A 24,001-nucleotide genomic window follows, 5' to 3' on the forward strand; every position below is an offset into this window, starting at 1 on the left:
TCAGGCAGTTCCTATTTAAGTCATTTCGTGATTGAGAACAGGTGTGGCAGTAATCAGCCCTGGGTGTGGCTAGAGAAATTGAACACAGCTTACCAAAGATGTGATAAACCACAGCTGATTTATGTTTTCACGGGGGGGGCAATCACTTTTTACACACAGGGCTACGTAGGTTTGAAGCAATTCAGCAATTCAAAAACCACTCATTTAAAAACTTCATTTTGTGTTTACATGTGTTATCTTTGTCTAATATTTCAGTTTGTTTGATCTGAAACATTTCAGTGACAAGCATGCAAAAAAAAAAAAAAAAAAAAACTCAGGAAAGGGGCAAACACTTTTTCACACCACTGTACATTTGAACTTATTTCTTGTAGCTGCTCCTTTCATGTTTGTTTACCTTTTCTTTTTTAACACAGGCTTCCTCTAGTAACACCACAACGCTGTTGGTAATTCCCTCAGGCAAAGACTGCAAGTAGTGAAGCAAGCCAAGTAGCCATGTAGTAGTACTACACAGGACCAAAATCTGCTTCACTGCTCTTCAATCAAACCCGCGGCGTGGCTTCGTCCATTAATTATGCTGTCTGTCAGTCTGCAGTGATATGGACTGATGGAAAGTGTGCATAAAGAGCTCGGAGAATCTACGTGAGCCCTCATGCATTTGATGATTTGACAGTGGGACAGCGCCCCCAGCGCGGACTCATCGGGAACGCACCTCTGACTCCGTAAGTGTGGAGATGTGGCCTTTGACCCAATCCAACATAGACCGTCCTGCTGCCCCAAAATACTCACAAGAGCCCCAAATCTGGATTCATCCGCTGCTGAAAATAGTGCCCAACAAATGCACCGTTTCCTCCTCTTAGAAACTACAAAGTGTAGCTGTTTTAGGAAATTACTGAGCCTTTTTGAACAAACTATATTTGTGAAGTGTTTTTAAAGATTATACGTATTCAGGAGGACTCAGAGCCGCAGGCAGGCAGTGAGGAAAGTCTGGTTTGTGTCTTTCCATGGAATTTTGTTGTTGGGATATCAAAAATATAGATTAACACCAGATTTATTATATAAACAGCTGTCTGTTTCTCCGACACTATATGCATCCTTATTTATTTACACAGGAATAAAATCCAAATCAGACTGAGTTTGTACATTTTATAGACTTTTTGTTGCTTGGTTTTAAATGTAAATAAAAATAAGGAGAAGGAGTTTGAGTGAACCTTTCGTTTGAATGGCTGTTAATCTGTTTATGTTCACAGATGCAGGTGTTTGTTTCAGGCTTAACTCTCTCACACACACTCTCACACACACACAAACCCTTTGAACCCGGGAAATAAAGCAATCCAGCATCTGGGCTTTATCACAAAACAGGTTTAATTTAATATCTCTTTATTTTTTTAAAATAATTAAACATTTGTATTTCTCCAACCCTTTTTTAATCTTTTTTTTTTTTCCTTTTTTCAGTTTTTAACGTCATTATATCCGGGCCATTCTAAAGCACACATTAATTCTGCGAGGGAGGAGGCGGGAGGTTCACCATCAAACTCCCAACAGGGCAAAGTGGTCTGCTCCGCGCCTTCCCTCTCCTCCCCCCCTCTCGACTCCCTGCCCTCACCCTCCCTTCCCAACTAAAAAAAAATATATATAGCCAATGGTCAAAAGAAACTTCATCAAAATATCCAAAATGAGATAAAAACCAAGAAAAGAGGGAGGAGTGACAGACAGAAAAAAAACAGACTAAAAGAGGGGAGACACTATCATAAATACCAGGAAGTCTTGTTCCATAATACCTCTTTATATACTGGATACTCCTCTCCACAGTTTCCTAAGCAAAAAACATAGGCTAAATTACTACAAGATACAAGATTATCAGTGTACTGCATTCAATAACAATGTACAGGGTTGTCTTTTTTTGTCACTGTTGTTGTAATACTGTGAAGTCAACGCAGCGCCCCCCCCCCGGTGGGCGGAGGGAGGAGGAAGAGGAGTGAGGCGAGGTGGGGCGGGGCGCTCGTCTTTTCACAACAGGAGGAAGATTTTTGGCGCTCCTCTGAAGCCTTTTTTTTTTTTTTTTTTTCTGTGTTTGTTTTTATTTGTAAGTCCCCATTATGGCCGGAGGGTACCAGTGCCAGACTGATACCAGGGATACCTGGTTTGGTAGGTGAGGAAGGGATGGGAGGGGTCAAAGGTTAATAAAACATTATTTTTAAAAGAAGATGGAGGGAAGGAGAAAAAGTAGTCCCATCGTTTTTTTTTTTGTAGAGGAGAAAGGGGGAAAATTAATCGAGTGCGTTTACATGCGGGAGCGTTTCAGGATTCACACGCTTATATTATCGTTAATGTGTTGAATCCGGATCAGAACCATTGTGTGAGCAGAGGTCGCCATGTAAAAATAAATTCAAATAACCAGGATATGAGCTCATCCAAGCAACAGCCAAAAAGGATACAACGCTCGAAGTACCCTCTGTCAGGTGATTCAGGCAGTCGGGCAACACATTTAATTCATTATTTGTGCAATCAATATACTTATTTTGTTCCCTTAGTTTGTCATTTGTTACACCAATTACTTAAATCGCTGGTTAAAGTTGATGTGTAGAATATTTACTTATTATACTTATCAGATTACTCTGATACGTTTTGTTTTGGTCTCATGCAGTTTTTTTGTCTGCCGTTTCACATCATCAGCGTTGATCCAACCACTAGATGGCACCAAAGTAAAGAGGAAAATAAAAACAACTCTAATCCTTAAAGGTCATCATTTCAAACCCCAGTTTTTATTCAAAACCTATTCAGTGTATTTACATTCAGTAATTACCTCTCTGTATAGAAGTTTTCATTGTTAGTGGCGGAGTCCGCCATTTCTCTCATATTCACAGGAAACGATGAGCGCACATACGTCACTTTTTCGGTTGGTAATTTCATCTGATTGATGGAAGCTTTTCACAGACAGCCTTCGCACCGCTGCTGAATCAACATTCCCTGCTTCTTTAAATTCATCTGGTGAAACATGTGGAGGCTTTTACTGTGAAGCAGCCACAGGAAATGCAATTTTTTTATAAGTAATTTGAGAATGCAACATGAATTTTTTGGGAAATTATATATTTTGAAGGGCTAAATTGAAATAAGTATACTAAACACAAGAATTCCCCACACACCAGTACAATTAACTATAACCATGAACACGCATGTAAACACACTCAAAGAGGAAATGGTTTGTGTACTCAGAAAGTCCCTGTTGTCCTTTTTAAATGTGTTTTTGTTCAGTCCCCCCCCCCCAATTCAAAACAGGAAGCAGAACCTGTAGACCGGCGGGTTGGTTGGGCCAGAGAGGAGAAGGAGGGGGGAACATAATCAGTCCGGACGTCCCACACAGGAGGAGAAATAAGAGATGCACCATTAGAGAGGAGGGAGGGAACAGAAGGAGGGAGGCAACGAGAGGAAAAGCAAAGAGGAGAACCAGGAAAATAAAAATTACATATGGGGCTGTAGTGAGGAAGAGCGGGATGAAGAGTTAAATTCAATCTATCTTCTCTTTTATGTTTTCTTTTGTTTTCCATAAGTTCATTTCATGTCGTTCATGGGTTTGTTTGTTTTTTATTGTTGTTTAAATCCCCCTCCCACACAAGTCATTTTCTCATTTTCTATTTTTTTTCTTCCTTTTTTTATTATTATTATTTTGTTTTTCCGTTTGCAATAATATCAGTTTAAGGGAAAAAAAAAAAAAAAAAAAAAAAAGAAGAATTATTTACAGTGCTGTTGAAATAATGAAAACAGACGTGATGAATCTACTGTAAAGTAAGTCGCACAAACACAGGAGAAAGAAAAAAAATCAAAACAAAAGGAGCAAAAAAAAAAAAAGATAAAAGAAAAAAGACAATTAAGAAACCAGCGGGCGCTCCATGACGATCCAGAGACAATGGCCTGTATCTGGGGTTTCTCAGAGCTCTGGCCAGACATGGCTGATGTGGAGGGGGGAGGAGTCGGGGGTAAGGATGGAGGAGAGGGGGAGTCACAGGGGGAGAGGAGTGGGAAGGGCGAAGAGGGGAGCACGGCGCTGTCTTCGTTAAGTTGGGATAATCCCGTCGCTCCTAAGGCCCCGCTTCAGCTCCAAGTCCTCCAGCTTCTTCCAGAGCTCCTCCCGCTCCTTCTCCTTCTTCTTCTCGCTGAACAAAAACAAACAAAAACATGGAGGACGAGTTTTACTGTGCGTCACTGCAGCCTGGTGATTTGTTCAGTGATTCATAGGTCTGGTGTTGTGCCCACTGACGGCTATTTGGATGGATGAGATCAACAACATGAACAAACTTAAGTTACAGAATTAAGTCTTAAATCTGCGGATTTCTGTGATCGACATGAAGAGGCTGCAGCCGTGCTAGCAGCTCTGTGAGCTACACGCTAACATCAGCGTGCTAATATGCTCACAATGACAATACCTAACATGCTGATGTGTAGCAGGTCTCTGATGAACGTAATTTAACTTTTGGTAAACGCAAAGTAAAGCTGAGGCTGATGGGAGTGTCATTAGTTTTGCAGGCTTTTGGTCAGAAACCGAAAGTACTGGAGAAATTTTAACTTTGACCTGCTGGTGGAGCCTAAAGGAAAAATCAGAGGATCACCAAAGTTCCTACAGTTCATCCTGAGAGAGACATCATCTTCACATCTGATACTGATTTTCAGTTGTTTTTTTTTGTCTATTATATATTAATATATATATTGTTCCTTTATTGATCCTAAACATCAAATTACTTCTACATATTAATGTCCTTTGGCACACACATAATTTTACTGTTTTATTTATTTTATTTTTAAAACACACAATTTTACGGTTTATTTTATTGATGAACCATATGAATTGAATTCACAACACTCACGCTTAGCGTTTTATTTCTTATATTTTTTGTATGTTTTTTTTATTTTAACACACAAACAGAGTTTTACTCTTGTATTTACTTTATTTAATTAACTGTATGAAATGTTCTTTTGTATTATATTTTAAGCTTTGGCAATATGGCTGTTTGACATTCATGCCAATAAAGCTGAACTGAATTGACATAAATTTTTGAACTACTACAATAGACTGTCCTGCTGCTGTTATGTATGTTGTCGAAGGACAGTTTCTGTCACTGCATTCAAATTTTATCAGTTCATCTGAAAGTTGTGTTAATTGATATTTCACCCAAAAGCACAAATGTCAGCCTCATGGTGGAGCTATAGGAAAAGTCAGAGGATGCTTCTTCAGAGTTTCGTGGTAATCGATCCTGCAGATATTGAGATATTTCATTCTGGACCAAAGTGGCGGTCCGACCAAGGACACAGCGCGATTTACACATTTAGACCTGATAAAAAAAAAGAGCACTGGAGCCAGAAACATTGATTTGTGTTATGAGAATCAGAGGTTGTGGTATTAAAGTACATCCCTGCTACTAAACACTGCAGTGAACTTTGAATCTTGATTGGCCAATAAACTCCAAAACGTAATCAAACTGTTCTCTGTATTAAAGATGGGGTCAGAGATTCTCCATTCTGTTGTTGTGATGTTAGCTATAGCAGCAGGTCCGTCTCGTCCGCTCTGCATGTTCACAGCAGCAGCTGTAGCAACAGTTTGCTAACCCACCAAACATTAGTTATATTACTTGCTGTATTGTGGCATTTGATTTCTCCAGAATCGCACACCCCATCTTTAAATCTACTGAAAGTATCACAGACAACAAAGTCTGTAAGATATTAACTTTGACCGCTACTCCGACACTAAGCCTGCTGTTCCTTTTACAGCTATTATTAATCCTGATATTTGGAAGTGTGATGATAGTAACACTGTTGTCGTGTCAGGCAGCTCCCTGCAGAGACCATGAACTTTCACAGTGACGATGGTGTGAATGTGAGCAGCTTCTCACCGCTGGCGGTCCGACTTGTAAGTGGCTGTGAGTTCATCAAATAAGGTACTGTTCATCTCCATGAAGGCCTTCAGTACGTTGTACACCAGTGCCACGATTGCCCTGCGAGGAGGAGGAGGGCAGAGAGAGTTCAGTTCACAACTGGCTTTTATCATTACTTAAAAAAGGTCCATGACTGTGTAAAATGTAGACAAATCCATTTAGGTCTCACAGAAATGAAGCTTTGAATACTGATTGGAAGAGACGGGAGTTCATTCCTGCATCCTCTCTCCTTGCACTACAACTAAATATCTCCTCTGGCTTGCCTGTTCCACGGCCACCTTCCTCTGGCAGGCTCATAGTTAAAAGACTGCGGTCTGTCACGTGGCTATGAAAACGTATTTTCACGCTCATCAGTGCTAAGGCTAGCATTAGCATCCATATTATTATTGTTATATTTGACCGAGCTTTGCTGCGCTCCCTTATGTGCTTCTTCTCATCATATATACAATTTCAACATAATTTTTTCTGACACATATACTAACAAGAGATGCCAACCTGAAAGTTGTTCTTAAAATAAACTGTTTGTGCAGACCTGGAAAATGAAACTTTCCAGACCTGCTAGGGTAGGAAGTGGGGGGGCTGCAGCGTCATCTTCATCAGAGATACAAACATTTATAATGAAAGTGTTTGGTCTTTATGAAATATCATAAGTGTCTTTGTCAACATTCAATTTCTTTAAATGTTCCTATCAATATTTGGATGTAAACTATGTATAAACGTTGGCAAGAAGATTTTTTTATTTTTTTTTCATTGACAATAAACCAGACTCTGTTAGCGGATGCTAACAGACTCAACAAACTGATCCTCAAGGCCAGTGACGACGTGGGGGTGGAGCTGGATTCTGTCGGTGGTGTCAGAGAGGAGGATGCTGCCCAAGCTACATGTCATCTTGGACAATGTCTCCCACCCACTCCATGAGGTGCTGCTCAAACACAGGACTCGTTCCCCCAACATGCACCACAGAGCGACACAGGAAGTCATTCCTGCCTGTGGTCATCAAACTTTATAACTCCTCCCTCTAAGTGTCTGACACACGGACACGCAAACTATCATTATCTGTTTAGTGCAATATTCTCTGCTGCTATTTATTCATTAGTACTATTCACCATAACAATTATTTAATAATGGAAATATTGTACATACCCACAATCCTTTAAATTTTTTTCTTTACATTTTATACCTACTTTCTATTATTATCTCTATTCCTTGTACATTGACAAGTGGGCAGCTGTGACAAAAGAATTTTGCCTCAGGGATCAATAAATCTCTAAATCTGATTCTGATTTAGAAGACCGGTTTTAACTAAGCAGCTGATAAAACTGCCAATCTGCCAAAATCCAGACACCACATGAACATCAAATCATCTAAAACCAATCTAATCTGGATATTTCTTGTGAAGTATATCAAATCTGAAAAGAACGAGCCTCAGCTATCTCCCAAAGCTGGTGCAGAGATTTTTATTTTTATTTTTTAAAGTCGCTCACGGGTTCCAGTGCTCTTTGGAGATCCTGTAGAGGCTGGAGAACATGATGGGCAGGATGACGCTGGAGTTCTCCTCGATCAGACTCATGATGTACTCGTTGTTCCAGTAGTACAGAGCTCGCTCTGCAACCTGGGACAAAGACGGCAAACACAAACTGGGCTGAGTGTCGACGTATGATGTGATAATGTAATAATAAATGTTCCCCTTAAGATGAGGCTTGGCAGACAAAAACAGTTTTTTCATGCGCTGGTCAATTTTGAAATTTTGGGCAACTTTGCAAAGAAAACGTTACATAATAATTACAATATCCATTTAGTAGTTTATTTTACTACAGTTGGACTCTGTGCATCTGTTGATTTGTCCTAAGTTCGCTTTCCAACGCTACATCTCCTGCACCATGATGAACGCCAGTATCGAAATCTTTCTCTCTTTCTCTTGCACAACGCTGTCGGATCCAAATATGGTTATTTCCTTTGTACAAAAAAAAAAAAAAAAGCCAAGCGTGAAAGAACAGAGGCGGATTTAAGCCAAGCGTGAAATCTGATGGGCTAGTGTTGATTTCTGACAACGTGATTGGTTTAAATGAGTCACGTGACTTCCTGGTTTAGCTTTCCGCGGGTGGCTCTGTCTGTTTCTGTCTGTTTTGTGTGTCTAAGATGTTGCATATTGATGTTGTTAAGGATTTGATAGGATATCGAGTCTGTAAATATTGATTTTCAATGTGTAGAATTTTACAATACTTATCTTTACAGCCCGTTCTCTCAAAATGAGTTTTTCCTCATCCTCTGAGCCTAAAATCTTCACTGCAGTAGCTTTTACAAACACCAAACTTTCCAGTTTTATTCCTGACTATATTCTGAAGATTTCTACTGAGGGGGTTTGTTCATATATCATTCACAGCCTGAATTATAGAATATTTTATTCCCAAAAACAGGTTGAAAAATGTTTGTTTTTTTATGCCGGTGAGAGTTTTTTCTGATTCATGAAATATTAAAAGGAGATATCCAAAATCCTCTCAGTAAAAACATTGAGTTAATCCAGTGTTCAGATTTCAGTTCTTGAAATAGACGCAAATTAGCGCATATTACTGCCTCATTTGCATATTTATCATATTTCAGAAAACCTGTAACGCAAAAAATATTGTCTTAATGTAAGTAATCAACTAGGAAAGTTTCATGGTGATATCTATTAGTTAAATTCTTTACCCTATCCACTTGTTTCCACACTACAGAGCAGGTAAAATCACACTGACACTGAATCAGTGCTGGATGGTCGCTGACCTGAAAGTGTGGGCTGGAGACGCATCTGGAGATCTGTTTGAAGAGCGGCTCCTGGATCTTGACGAACTGTGTTGGTTCGATGACGTCCAGGATTTCCTCCAGCTCCCCCAGAAACATCACCTGCAGCACAGGAGGAAAGTTTCACTACACACACGCACAGAGTTTACGCACATGTACAGTTCAAACTAAAAGAAACGACAACCCTCACCTCTTTTTGACTGCAGGTTTTTGGCCAGAACTTCAGTAAGCCTCTGATGACCTGAGGAGGAAGAAGAGACAGATTTTATACTTTGTTTGTTATTTTAGTAATCGTTAAACCGTTAAATTAATTGTTCTTTTGTAATTTATTTGTAGCTTTGGCAATATTGTTGATTTACTTTCATGGCAATAAAGCTGAACTGAATTGACCCTTCGCTAAGCCCCGCCCCCCCTTAGTTAGTGTTGCTAAGTCCGACAAACTGACAGCGCTGCCACTGTCTATTACTGCACACCCTGGACATATTGTCAAATTTGTTGGAAAAAGCGATCTCAGAAAGAAGCAGACAGTTTTGCAGTTGCATTATAGATTTGAAGGTTGTATTCAGGCTGTCAGACTGACTCAAACTGACTCAGATTGACTCAAACGGACGTGAAAAAAGTAAAGATAAAAAAGACCAATCACAGATCATAAAGTGAACCACCACATCCCCCGACCGATCAACACTGTTACTGTAAAGCTGGTCGGTCTCTGTTCATTATTACAGTCATTAAAAAGCAGAACAGCAGGGCTTTATTACGTTATATTCAGTAGGAAGTTAGCTAGCGTTAGCTACCTAACATCACATTAGGAACGACCCACAGCCGACATTTTTCTGGATTTATTTTAGGTATTGGAAAGAGAATAAATCGTACTTCTCCTTTCAACCTCTCTGGGTAGCGACTAACTATTACAAGTGACCCAGGAACAGCGTTTCACCAGATCTTAGAAAAATACAGCCCAAAAAAAAAAAGCTAGAAAACGACTCTTTTTGCATCAGAGTCAATGGAGCGCAGCCATGAAAGTGTCGGAGCTCAGTTCGAGCGAGACCTATACTGCGCTGTGATTGGCCAGCTGTGTATTCGGGGCGTGGCTTAGCGAAAGGTTAATTGACTCCTTCTTCCAGTTGCACACCAACTATCAGCTGTAGTGACGGCGTTGCAGGAAAAGTGGGATTTGTAGCAGCACTGGCATGCTATAGGTGCCGTCACCCAAAAGCTGGACTTCAGACAAATGTACTGTTGCAACAATTGATAAACTTTCTGGAGGAAAAAGACCATCATCCAGTATGGCGAGGATTGTTTGTATACAGTCCATGCATTGGTCAAGTACAGCAGTTATAATCAGCAATGGCCAGTGACAGTTGATACTTACTGGTTCTGTTAATGTTGGGTCTTTCTCTAGGAACTGTACAATGCAATACGCCAACTGCAGGGAGAGAGGAGAGGCCACACGTTAGCACCTTTAGCTTAGCTTGTAACAGCAAGTCGGATAAACAAAAACTGGAAGTATAAATGCTCTGTTAACAAGACAAAATATTAACTTGCCAAAGTTTAAATGTTTTCAACTTTGTGTACTGGTCACAGTATGAATCATACTTCATATATACACACACGTCATTAACAATGCAGCCCTGCAACTGATTTTGCTTAAAGTGCTACAGCTTTGTTTTTCTTAATTTTTAAATCCAGAGTGTCCAACTGTCATGTGTTAAAGAGCACAATTACATGTTTTTAAGTAAAAGATATGTCTCTCACACACACACACACACACACACACACACCAGCATGTCTTTAAAAGGCAGCGCAGGTTTAAAATGTAAGAGTACTGTTAATGATCACCAGCAACTCTGTATGTGTGACTTTGTAATTCCGGAGAGGTCACAGGTATCATAGAGTTAAAATATTAGTATAAGTGGAAAATCAGTGAGTGAAGTTTCAGTCGCTCTGCGCCCCATGTACGAGAAATACACTAGGATTGTTACAGGAGGAAACTTTAAAGACAAACACACATATATTACCTGTGCGTGGAAGAGGGACAGACTCCTGACAGTGTGGAGGGGGATCAACACTTTGACCAGAAACTGTTTATGCTCCGCTTTCAGCGGCAGAGCGAAACCATTGATTATACTGGAAGAGAGAGCCGGAGGGAGGAGGGGAGACAGAGAGGAAAAAAATAAATAGAGAAAATATAAACATAAATTAAACATTAACACATGAAAGAGTTTCCTTGTGATCCCCTGAAAGCAAGTGAAGATCAATGAGCAGCGGACTGAAAGAAAACTGTTTATACCGGCGGTGCAGCCTGGAGGAGACAGAAAGAGATGTGATGTGCTCTAACCTTCAGGCCCAGAGACAACAGACGTGATGCTCCTTTAAAACTCTTCTGATTTACTGGATTCAACTTTGTGTTGTTTCCATAAGAGATTTTTGTTCAAGGACAAACTGTAAGAATACATTTAGCCGAGGAACATCGAGCATTTTGACGCTGTGCAACAGGCTTTCTCTCCTACAGATTCTCTTCTTCTGTATGAACACAGGTATCCAGTGAGGTGAGGTTTACATGTTATCAGAGCCACAAGTTAAACCTGTAGGTGTCTGATTTCTAATATGAAAAGAAGAGGAAAGCATGTCCAGTGAATCCAAAACAGGGAGCGCAGAGTAATGAGATCAGCAGCACAGTTAAGGCTGAATATGGGTGCTGGGTTTGGTGCTCTACTGGTAACAAAGGAGGGAGACGTTAAGCAGACGATGATCCAAAACGTCACAGGTGCAAACACAGAGACGTGGAAATATGATGAGGCTCGATGTAAATTGTAAATTTACATTTCAACAGGCTGGGCAGGTTTTTATTCCTCCGTCAATCAATTCAATTATAGTAATGTCTCATAAACGTTAGAAAAGAGCAGAAACAACTGGCATGTTTAAATCAAAACCAGGTGAAACAAAAAGCTTGACAACTTGCATCTGATCTTGTTCACCTCTCGTTTAATGAATTTATTAAATTGCCCTCTGGAAGGCGCTAAAGAGCAACTGCAGCAAGTAAGAACATTTACAAAAACTCTTCTCTCAACTCAAACATGTCCCACCACTGGAATCATGTACCTTACTGTCTGTCTTGTATTTGAGGCGAGGCGTCTGCTTTAACACGGTGCACAAAGTCCTGACAGTAAAATAATTTGATGTTTATTGCGTATGTGAATTAAGACAAATACCAAGTGACTCCAAAGAAAAACCTGCTGCAATGGTTTTTACTTTTAATGCCTTCACCTGTTAATCTCTCTGTTGTCTGAGTAAAATCCTAGGAGGATGTTGGGAGGTGATTTAAAAATGCTGACTTAAACTGACATAATCAGTTTAGTGTCTGTGTTTCATTTTAAACTTTAAGGATAAACCTGTTAAGAGAGGGTCCTCTTTCTCACAACTGTTAAAGCCTAATATTCAGTTAGCGGACTAACCGTATCAGCACTAACTTCTTTGCCGCTGCTGGAGATGTAGAACGTGTGTCAGGACACAGCCAGTGTCAAAACTGTCTTTGGTCAATCTTCTGTCGACCAGCTAATGACTTCATTCTGAACCTGTTCCGGCCTGCTAACCTGAATTGATAAAGAATTAGGAACAGTCAAGCTGTCCTTTAAATTGAGTCAGGCTGAACGTTATATTAAATATTCAAGAGCACAGAAGCAGCTATAAGGGATTAGGTAGCTATATTTCAGACACATTTCTATATACATATATATATATATATAAATTAAAAAAACACCCTCACCCGTCTGCACGTCAAACAACGCCATGCAACTCCTGACACAGAGCTGATAAACTGTCTCTGTAAATCAGGTCTTTTTTATAATGGATTAAAATGGATTAAAAAGACCGTGGAGCTGAGAGGATTAATTTATTTCTTATCTACAAGTCAAACTGTGGCCCTGACTCTCCCCTGAACCTCACAGCTCTACTCAATCCTGTTTTTATGGAGACAAATCACTCCACTTTTGAGTTTTCACCATTTCTTATCAATCTTTTATAATCAGAGGCCTCTTTTGAAATAAATCTCCATCTATATAAGATTAAATAAAAAGATAAAAACCATCCTCGTATCATTACAACATTAAGAACACAGGCAGATGTCAGGGTTGGGCTCAGATCTGCCGGTGCGCTCAGGTCCATGTGGTTCTGGGTAAAAGCCTGAGCTGCAGTAACGGAGCTGAATGTGAATGTGTGTCTGAGGGTCGGAGGCCTCCACATACCTCCCCAAGATCTCCAGCAACTCAGCCACCCCGTTGAAGTGCTCCGTCTCATAAACAAAACTGCAGAGCAGACAGAGAGGGAGGCGTAGAAAAGAGGAGACAAAAGACAGGAGACAGATGAGACTCGGGGAGAAAATCATTCAACTACTAAAACAACAGAGCAAAGATTTATAAACGAACACACAGGCCTGTACTGATAACCAGCTTTGTTGGATGACATGCTGCAAATTATTAAGATAAAAGAAGTTACTGTTATTTTAAGAACTTTTCATGCTACTGATAATAATAATAATAATAATTCAAAGAGCAATACATTTTTTTTTCATAGGAATATTCAGACAATATTAAAATATCCTAAATAATTAAAACATAAAACAAAACATAAAATGGACTCTCTGGCTCTTAAAAATAAAAACCAAACATTTGGTTCATAACAGGAAGATGTATTCTCCTTTTTTGTTGCAGCTGTTAAACGAAGTGGACATACCGGCTCGTTAACAGGGTCTCCTCTCTCATTCAGCTGAACCCTGAAATGTTCCCACCCTAGAGCTTTGAAACCAAGTGCATTTGGCCTTATTCTTCCAAACTTTCGGGTTAGAATTAAACTGTCGGGAAAAACACCTTTTAGCCTTGAGTAACACGTTATGTTGAACGTATGCGACACGTTTTCGATGCGTCCTGAGCGCGGCAAAGTCCACTGTACGTTTCAGCAGCAGAGCGTGCAGCCTGCCTCGAGTTACTGACTTGTTATTAATTTGTGCTTTTTGTGCTTGCACTACGTTCTTCACGGCTCTCTGTTACCACGTTTCGTTCCGTCAACTTCAGGCTGCATTTCCCACAAGGAGCCTTTCAGAATCAGAGCGTTTTGCCTGATTTTGCTGACATGTTTAGATTTTGTTGATTTGGTAATCAGTGCTTGCTGTCTGAGCTTCTACTGTGATTGAGTAGGCTACATAGTTAAATTATTTCTTTTTGTGTTTGTTTTTACCGTGTTTGTTACTTTACGATCGGGAGTCTCCACGGGACGTTTTATTTTGAAAATTGACCGGATTCTCGATGCCGTTCTGTTTCTACCCCGTACGATCTGCTCTGTGCTGCCTGACGAGTCATCCGTCAAAAATAGACCTGCTGTCTATTATCTGCAGAGCCGAGCGGAGAGCCACTTTTTCCAAGCGAACTCTACGTGTCAAACATATGCCTTTATAAGACGACCTTCACCCCTGTCAATAATGCAATTATCGTGACAGGCCTACGAACATATCGACTGATACCGACTATAAATGGCTGGCAGAACAACAAAAAGGTCCACACCTCTGACAGACAGAGACAAACAGAAACTTGAATTGAGCGAATACTCACCGTAGAAAAATATTATTGATCTGTTTTCGTATAAAAGCCCTCAGCCCCAGGAATTTGCCGTAGATTCTATGCAAGACTGTCTTCAGGTAGTCTCTCTCCCGAGGATCCTCGCTGTCAAACAACTCCAAGAGCTGGGGAGAAGGAAGGAAAACAAACAGAAGGGACATCAGAAAGGAAGTTAAAAAGACGAAGAGGACAGCAGGGGGGAAAGCATGAGAGAATGAAGAGGAAGAATATGAAAGGAAAGATAAAAGCTCACGTTAAACTGACAACAGGTGACATTTAAAGCAGAGCTTTGACCTGCAGACGGACTCAGCGACTCACCTGTAGGACAAACTTCTGGTCTATGTACTTTTTGGCAATGCTGGGCTGGAATTCCTGACTCTCCAAGAACCGGATGAAGAACTCGTATACCAACTGGAGAAAGAAGGAGAAGAAGGAGGAGAAGAAGAAGAAGAAGAAGAGAAGGAGAGGGCAGGGGGACAGTTGTTGATATTTAAAACAAAAAAGTTCAACTTTTGCAAAAGTGCTGCGCAGAAAGACTGGTCACAGTTTGTGTCTCACTTAGTTAAAACTATGATTAACATCCTGACGTACAACAAGCAGATTCACAAATAGAAGAAGAATCCAAAGACTGACATGTTCCTCTTAGAAACCTTAAACCAACCCTGTAAATACTGGGACTGGACTGACTTAAAAGGGAAAGGTCAAAAGCAGTCAAGGTCCCAAAAGGTACAACGTAATGTGGGTATAGCTAGATGAAAAAAAGGTTTGGATTGGCCAGGATGTGGAGAAATAAAGGGATTCTGATTGGGTGAAAAAAAATAAAAAATTAGTTGTTTAATGACACGAAACGAAAAACTATATTACCAGGAAGCTTCTCCTTGAGATTTGCATCTCATATCTAAAAGGACACCGAGGGGAAGGAGGAGGAAAACCAGAGAGCCTGGCTCTAGACCTGGGCCCAAAACAAAACCCAAGCAAAATATTTTCAACCTCAAAAAGGAGTCAGACTGTGAGAAACGTAAAGATGCTCTCTACCTCTCTAATGCTTAACTTAGCATAAAGGGGAAGTTCAAAAATAGGCCTACAAACACCTCTTAAGCTCACTTGTTAACACACTGTAAAAAAAAAAACTACTTGTGGTTTTAGAGGAGTTACACAGCAAAGCTATTTCAGTAACAACAGCTGGGTGTAGCAACTGTTCGCAGCATCACAAAGTCTTATTGTCAAATTTAGGTCCAAAGCAAGTCCATCAACATTTACACACACATCACACTGCTTATTCTAGTAAAGATTATTTATATAGTCAAAATCGGTACAGCAGAGGAGCTGCGTTTCCATTTTGATAGATCAAATTTAGAAACTGTCACAGTGAGGTTTGGTACCAGCATGCAACAGTATCTGGCAACCTGCGATATTTCTACATTTCTGTTTGTGTACCAATTAAAACAAACAAGATATGATGTGTTAATGAGTTAATCCACACACACTTTTTGTGGCTGTGTTTACCTGTAAGTGCGGCCAGGAGGCCTCGAGCGTGGGCTCATCTTCCTCAGGGTCAAACTCATTACTGTCACTGGGCGGAAGGGTCCGGAATATGTTGTGAGACACCTGGAACGATGATAAAAAAAATATTTATCAGCCTGAATACAACAAAGTCATGACTGTCCGGAGCCCCCGCAGCCCTAAGACATTTTCTTATCTTGATCACACACACCATAAAAACTTAAAAAGAAATTAGCTTTTAGGACTTCGGGGGCTCCCTAGCATCCAAATAAAACACCGTGTGACTTTTTTATGCAAATGTATCTGCTCAAGTGTGTAGGCTGACTGTGTTCATTCCCTACAAGCATACAATTTACCTGCTGTACAGACGTTAGCTGTAACTGGCTAGCACACTCCAGTTCTTTCTGTTACTTCCTCGAAAGATTTTTAACTTGCATGGCTGCATGTCCGCCTCAACTGTCTCCATCTACGGCTAATTTGCATCCGCTGACTGTCCAGTCTTTTCACCGACTTTGTAAGTCGCCAATAAAATCTGCTTTCTATCCATTCTGAGTGCAGCTTTAGATCTGGTGCGTCCTGAACCACCACAACTGACCAGGAGCTGTTTTCCCTTAATGTCAGAGCTTATTTACTTTAGAGGAATGTTTGCTTCTAGTATGTTCTGTTCATGTGTTTATTTTGATACAAAAGAGGCAGACTGGAAACACTTTAGTAATTTGCGTTTTCATTATGATTATGGCCTCTGTAGTAACTCACTTATTTTACATGCACACGTCAACCTCAGCTTTCCCACTGCTGCTGAGTTCACACAGGTGCATTTACATTTTGAGCTGTTCTCTGCATTTACATTTTGAGCTGTTCTCTGCATTTACATTTTGAGCTGTTCTCCGGAGTGATGAAGGGAGTAAAGCTGTAAAAATCTACAACACGTCATTAGTGTTTGAATAAGAATCAAATGCACTGAAAAACTGGGTGACGCTGTACAGAACACAGTCCGAACACTGTCGGACTCCCTTTTCTTTGATGCTGCTCATTTTCCTTTGCAGGTTCTTTCTGGGACACTAACTTATATCAGAGCTTCTCACATGAGCGAGTGTGCACATCAGGGGCACAAGACAGCGAGGACGGGAAATGGGACAAGACCTGAGTACGAGTCGAACTATCTGCAGGCACTGAGCAGCCGCCAACAAAGGAGAACAAACCAGCTTCACTGTAATTCATCTTCTTAAGATTTAGGAATGTGAGTTGAAGTGAGTTTGCTGCATTCTGACTGGCTGCTGGAGTGGGGATCTGAGTCGAGGGCTGGGTTCTGAATGTTAACAATGTTTGAGTACCGCACAAATTGTGCGTGGAGCACCAACTATCATCAGAGATTACCATTCAAGATCTTATCAGGACTCATATTCATGTCGGTTTTAAAGACTGTTTTGCAAGTTATTGGTTTAAAAGAGGAAAACCCCTTCATGCAGACTCTGTGCTCGGTGCAGACTGCTTCAGCTCTCAGGAAGTGAACACTACGGCCGGACCGGGACCCAACACAGCCTCCTAGACCGGCAGAGGCCAGTTTAAAGACAGGGAATACAGGACCGAGGTAGTTTTCTTTCCGGGTTTGGCTCCTGGCACCCCAGGGCCGAATCAGCTAGGACAACTAGCTACAGATACAGACAGATACAGTTAGTAACATTAGCGGTTTAGCGAAAAGTAAATGGATCTGTTCTTCAAGAAACTCTGTAAATCACCTCAGTACTATATTCCCAGTTGGTCTCTGTGTTCGGTCCCGTTCACGCCGCGGTTCACTAGGAGCCAGCTGAGCATGGTTTCGTTGACAGCTTGCCAATCCGGCGCCACTCAAAACCTCCAGTGCTTGAGTAGAAGTAACGTTAAACACAACACACTCCCCCCAGGTGCTCCAAGCTCCCGTTCCGGGCCGAGTCAGCTATGATCACTAGGCTAACCGAGCTAGTTAGATAACGGCAGCAAGTTAGCCGCGGGTACTTAAGCAACAACCTCGGGAGAGTTGAGGCAGAGCAGCCAGGGCACACGGGGAACGTTAACGTTAATTCTATGGAAGCCCAACAGTTAAAGTGTTGTCTTTGTAGACAGCGGAGGACGCAGGCAGTGAGGCAGCTGACAGAGCAGCTGTCAACTGCGTGTATGGAACTAAACTGAGAGATTGTGCACTGTAGCACGACACTAACCATCTCTCTGAAAAGGCAGATCGTGGAGACATTTTAATCGTCCACGATCTAATATCATAATATCGCCCACCCTTAGTAGCTATCACTTATATATCTCTGGTGGTAATGTCTCACAGTGAGGACTGCTTAAAGAGAGACTCGACACTAAACTCGCCGTATTTGAGTTTATAAATTATACGTGCAGTTTTCCCCCTGAGAAACTCGAGCGCTCTGGTCATTAAGACTAAAAGACACTTTTGTCACATTCTGTCTCGTTTTTTCAGCAAAAACATTTTTATATTCAACAAAGCAAGGCATCGACCAAGCAGTGAATCCAAAACCTGTGATTCAGAACCGCTTCAGTGGCTCAGAGGATAGACGTTGGTCAGATGATTCATGCCATTGGTAAGAAGATAAACTACATAAATTTCAATCACCGAGTCCAATTGTAGCTTAAATTATGAAATATTGGATAGCTTTACCTCTGTAGGCCTAAAAATATATATTAAAATGAGACATTATGAGGTCCAAACGTCCTTTTCATCTCCTCCGAGAACACTTCCTATTTATCCCATTCACAACGTATGCACTAATAGCTCTTACCACCATTTACTGCTGCACAGATCTCTTACTTTATTGATGTTTGTATGTTGATCCTCAAAGAGGAAATTTAAATGGAAATGCAAACTTTTACCTCAGACTTCTGACACCCCTGATGAGGGGTTGCAAGTAGACAACACTTAATTTGAAAACTGGTCCTATGGAGGTAATTTGGCTCCTTGTATTTTTCCTCTAGCTTGTGCAATTCATTGTGTACATTGAATGTTCCTCCCTCCTCACCATTTTGACGACCTCGGGGTAGGCCTGCTCTGTCAGGTAGCCCCGGCTGACGGTCACGTAGTCCACCAGCTCGTTGAGCGTGGAGCGCTTGTACTCCTTCATCTTGAGGTCCGACAGCGTGTCCATGAAGTCAAAGACAGTACAGCACTGCTGCAGCTTCTTCAGGAACAGCTCCGGCTGCTCCGGCGCCGGCACGTCTGGACGCACAAACCAAAAGGGAGAGAGAGAAAGAGAGAGAAGAAAAAGACCAAGAGAAAAGTCAGATAAATTAAATAAAAAAAGTGAACCATGCAGACGTTTCTGACTCTCTCTCAAGTCAAAGAGCTGCAACACAAAACATCACAAAATCAAACATTCCAACCTTCCTCAGAATGTAAAGACAGGTAAGCGGTATGAAAACCTTCCAGCTGCGTTTTCCTCTGCCGTTGTTGCTGCAGCGCTCTGTGTGACGGCGGGAGCGGAGGGCTCTGTGAGCGGGCGGCTGGCCGGCCTCGCCACTTGCGGAGCTCCTCAACTCCGAAAACCTTCAAGCACATTTTTGTTCCGCCATCACTTCTCGTAAAACTGTCAATATTTAAAATCTACACAGCTGATTTCTCACCTCAAAACTTCTCAGAAGTGGATTTGGTGATTTGAAAACTGTAAAATATAAAACTTCCTGTTGCTGGCCTCTGTCTGGCGCACGCAATGATGATGCAGTGAATAGTGACGATTCTCTCTGACCAATCAGCAGTCATTTTAGTATCGCCTCAGCTCGCTTGGATCCTTGACAGAGGTGATACGAAAAAAAGTATAGGTGCAACTTTTCCACAATGGAAAACCAAAACACGGCGAGTAGAGTCGAGGCGAGTCGAGCTGGTAGCGTGCAGTGGACATGGGGCGTCCTGGTGGAACAGTGGTATGACACACTTTAACTGTGATGTCGTTGGTTTGATTCCTGCTGGGTGATTTTTCTTCTGTTTCTTAATTTTGTGGCTTATTGAGGTTAAAACTATTTCAATGTGTGTTTGTTTTGTTTTGAATGTCTGTGTCTGCTCTTGTGTTCATGTTCTTGTCTCTCTTATTTTTGTTTGTTCAGGGTTCCTACTTGCAAATCCATCTAAAAGTAATTTTCTCTGCATCACAAGTTGTTAAGGAAAACATTAAAAATGCCAAACATCTGTGAAAACATTAGGAAACATTTGGCACTTCTTTCTAAAGTAACTTGTCCTTAATTTATTTTACTTAGTTATTTTGTTTTCAATGTGTGTCATATAAAAGCGCTCATTTTTTTCTCCTCTGTTTATTTGTCAGGACGCTGCACTGGTCAGAAGCCAATAATGATGAGCAGTAATTTGGAGATACAGTTTCCTACCACACAGGAAGTGATTTGTTTTAACAGCAACATGGTCTCTTGGTTTGGTATAAACAGAACACGTACTCGGTGTTTAGCATGAGCAGGGATAGCCACAATAGCTTGCACACTTCCAAAAATGGGAGTCAAGCAGTATCATGATGTTTAAGTTCTCCAAAAAGGTATTTATTTACCTATGGAGTTCAACAAGAAAAGTTTATAACTGACAACAAAGGTTGCTACAGCTGCACACCTCAGGTGAAAGTCAAGTTTCCTGCTCTGCATTAGTTTTTTTTTACTTATTCATCTTTTCTGCAAACCCTCTCAGCTCGGGGAAGATGAGCGTGACAGCCTCATTATCCGGCAGTGAGCGTTTCTGATGTACGCGACGCAGGCTGAGATGTGACACACCGTATGGACGCGCAGGCAGAACAAGTAGGCAGATGTCTTTATTCTGATCCCACAGTTGCAGACATGGCGGCGGGTCGCGCAGAGTTCAGACCTGCAGGGAGACGCACAACACTCTTCCCTGATCGCCAGACCTGATGTTCCCGTCTCAGCAGGACCGGGTCATTATTATATAAGAGATAAGCTGCTCTGAAGGCAGCACACCAGTGGCGCTGAGTGTCTGAAGTGTGAGCACGCTCCAAAATTACACTTCAAAGTGCTCAACTGTCATTTTAAATTCAAGTTGAGTCGCAAAACTGCATCTTAACGAGTGGGAAACTTTCCGAGTAACAATGAAGTGACTTTTTCACCTTTTTACAACATGCAGCTGTTTAGGGATTCATTCATTTATAGACATTACCATAGGGTCTATAAAATTGTAATTGTGAAAATGTTTTATGGACAAAATTATTTATCGATTCACTGAGAAAATTGTCAGTAGATCAATAAAGAGTCTAAGTCACTCCTCTTTGCAGTGGACCACCATGGGACCCTATTTCAAACAAAACATGTCCCGTAGTCAACGCGGCAAGAGACAACTCATTTTTTCATCCTGTCTGAATTGTGTCCTGAATTACACATATGATTTTTGACAATTTTAAATATAGTTCTGCAAGTCAAGAAAGTTGCAGATTGTTAAATTACTGTATTATATTAAGACTGTAAAAAAATTTAAAATAGATAAATTAGGAGGGAACACAAACTGAAACACGACATCTCGCGAGATTAAAATTTGTTTTATTTTGAATCCCTTTCCTTTACATAAATAAAAATATTTCCACCTTAAACTGGTGCAGAATGCAAGAAATTAAGTGTTTAATGCTCAATAGTGTTAAAATCTCGTTCATCTCGTGAACCCAATCTCAAGTCTCGTCACACCCCTCCCACAAACCAAAAGTCGTCTACGTAACGTCATGTCTTTTTCTCTCAATGACTAAAGCGAACGTTTCTGAAGCGAACGTCAAAGAGCTTCCATGTTTAGATGATGTGATGAAAAGATTCATCTGTGTGTAAAACACAGCTAAGTTAGCAAGCCATGAAAGTTAGCTTAGCATTCCAGCGTTAACATGTTGATGACATACATTGTGCGAGACGTGAGATGTAGTTCACTAATGCCTCGCGCAGACTACACGACTCTCAGCGTCAGCCGATGGCCGTGCAGTTGAGACTACACAACTTGCCGTTCTGTGATGGGAGTCTTCAAGTCGTTGTGGCGTTCACACTACTACACGCGAAACAGCTGTTTGTTATTATAAAGGTAAAAATTATAAAGACAAAGAATCTGGGTGAAATGATGGATTAGCACATGCAGGTATAGCAGGGATCGTCTGAGCTACAGAGAGAGCTGGAGCGGAGTAAAAAGGATTTTCACACAAAACTAAATGTTACTTTACTGTTTTACGACAAACTGTGACTTTCTTGACGGACGAAATGATCCTTTAAATTGACAAACATCACGTGTGTAATTCAGGACACAATTCAAACGGAATAAAACAGTAAGTCGTCTCTCGCCTTTGACTTTATTTTTACTGAAATAAGGTCCCGTGGAAGCAAAAAAATTTGCTGGTTTCATCTTCTTAAACTGAGGAATTGCTTCTCTACTTCTATGCAAATGAAGAGTCTTTGGATTTTGAGAAGTCAATTTGGGCTCTGGAAAATTGTGATGAGCTTTTTTTTTTTTTTTTTATAAACACAATTTCTTGATATTTTATAGACTTAACGATTAGTCGCTCGTGAAGATAGTAAAAATAGTCAGCAGATTAGTCAATGAAAATAATTGTTAGTTGTAGCCCAATCCAGGGTCAGGAATGTTTTTTTCTTTTATTAAAAGAATAAAAGAAAAATTGGACACGTTTACTGTTTGTAGTTCTTTTGCAGGTGACAACGGGACAATAAAAGAGTAGAATTCTACAGTGTAGAAGGAAAGTGCTTTAGCTTTACTTACCATTTAGCATTAATGCTAAACATTTTAGAAGAATATATTTACACGTGAAGCTTTATCTGGGCGTGTCTCCTGCATGTGTTTAGCTCTATGATCTTGGCCTAAAGGAAGGCATCGAGTCAGACGGAGAAGCTCTGACCATTCAAACCGAAAGTGCAGCTTCCTGTCCTCGGAAACAACCCTCAGCAGATCTCATCAAGCGAATTCAAAGAGATTATTTTGAACATGTTTTGATCTAAATGCCACTGGTTACTCACGACCTACTGCCCCCCTGCTTCAGCTCAGCTCATTGAGGCTGAATCCAACCAGGCCAGTCCCAAACAAACCCCAAAACAGCTCAGTGTTCGTTCCCACAACACCCAGTCATTTGTCTGAGCAAATGCATGCATCTCTTTAGAATTTTAGCCAGCTGAGAGTTTAAATCATCTACAATCAGGATAGACAATCTGAGGTGGGTATTACCTCACTGTTAACCTGCCAACAGGATGAAACAAGCTTCTCTTTGTCTTGCATGTGATATGATCACTCAGTGCTCCAAATACCTTAAAAGACTGCTGACCAGAATATTAAGGTGGCTTCACTACTTCCTTTCCTGCTTCTACTTAAGTTGAAAGAAAAGTTGGACACGTTTACTGTTTGTAGTTCTTTTGCAGGTGAGACTAGTTGAAAGTTTTAATTATCAGAGTGTGGAGAAGAAACCAAAAGACTAGAGCTGTCCCAGGATAAGGATTTACATAGTCGAATCAGAATCAGTCAAGTCCTGCCTGTAGTCGACTGAGAGTCGAATCGTGTGTGTTTTTGTGCACGGAGATTGCGAGCGGGGGTTTACACACACGGTGCGAGGTGCGAACAACTCGACACCACCAGTGAAGCTGGAGCTCCGTCTCTTCAGCAATTGTTCCTCTTCCGCCACCACACGCTATGCCTACACATGCGCACTGACGACCCAGGGTCAGGGGTTACAATTTTGGATTTCTTTACACACTTTAAAAACATTTAAAAAGTTTTATTCTTTTTACATGTTACATGTACAGCATTAAACCTTGAAATGTATATTGTAATAGGTTGTATATTAATTTATTGGGAGAAAACTGGTAGTTCTATGTAAAATCAGACGTTGAGCGCCCCCATATCGCCAAATTGCCATGATCCTTGTATCGCTGCGAAGCTTCGACTGTGAGATTGACAGTCGAATCAGGCTCCGCCCATCAAAGCTTCGACTATTGGGGGTCAGCCCTACAAAAGACTGTGTTCAAGCTGCTGTAAGCAATATTTTTATATCAACAATGGATCAAATGGAGTACATGCAATGTGAAAGGGTTGTTTGTCGTGAGGAACCCACAGAAAGGTTATCACCTGCAGGGCTCAACAATAAGGATCGCCGAGGGCAAGTAAAATGCCACGTTGGGCAGGTTGGACAGGCGGTAAGTGGTAAAAAATAATTA

At 40.9% G+C, this 24,001-nt stretch overlaps 1 protein-coding gene across 4 annotated transcripts in view; it reads right to left on the minus strand.

Annotated features, from left to right (window-relative positions):
• Positions 1-1,339: 1,339 nt before the first annotated feature.
• ppp2r5eb (protein phosphatase 2, regulatory subunit B', epsilon) overlaps positions 1,340-24,001 on the minus strand; it is a 62,437-nt gene continuing 39,775 nt past the window's right edge. For all 4 annotated transcript variants that reach the window (XM_038728341.1, XM_038728342.1, XM_038728340.1 and 1 more), the window contains exons 3-14: positions 18,835-19,031; positions 15,821-15,922; positions 14,633-14,725; positions 14,309-14,439; positions 12,950-13,009; positions 10,724-10,832; positions 10,078-10,131; positions 8,896-8,946; positions 8,688-8,807; positions 7,409-7,536; positions 5,883-5,984; positions 1,340-4,151 (exon numbers count right to left, since the gene is read on the minus strand). In XM_038728341.1, coding sequence (XP_038584269.1) covers positions 4,052-4,151; positions 5,883-5,984; positions 7,409-7,536; positions 8,688-8,807; positions 8,896-8,946; positions 10,078-10,131; positions 10,724-10,832; positions 12,950-13,009; positions 14,309-14,439; positions 14,633-14,725; positions 15,821-15,922; positions 18,835-19,031 — 1,247 coding nt within the window. In that variant the 3' untranslated portion in view covers positions 1,340-4,051. The remainder of the gene's footprint in view (positions 4,152-5,882; positions 5,985-7,408; positions 7,537-8,687; positions 8,808-8,895; positions 8,947-10,077; positions 10,132-10,723; positions 10,833-12,949; positions 13,010-14,308; positions 14,440-14,632; positions 14,726-15,820; positions 15,923-18,834; positions 19,032-24,001) is intronic.

Source organism: Micropterus salmoides, unplaced genomic scaffold, assembly GCF_014851395.1.
Source record: "Micropterus salmoides isolate LMB-PRFRI ecotype aquatic unplaced genomic scaffold, ASM1485139v1 Ms_hic_scaffold_19, whole genome shotgun sequence".
NCBI lineage: Eukaryota > Metazoa > Chordata > Actinopteri > Centrarchiformes > Centrarchidae > Micropterus > Micropterus salmoides.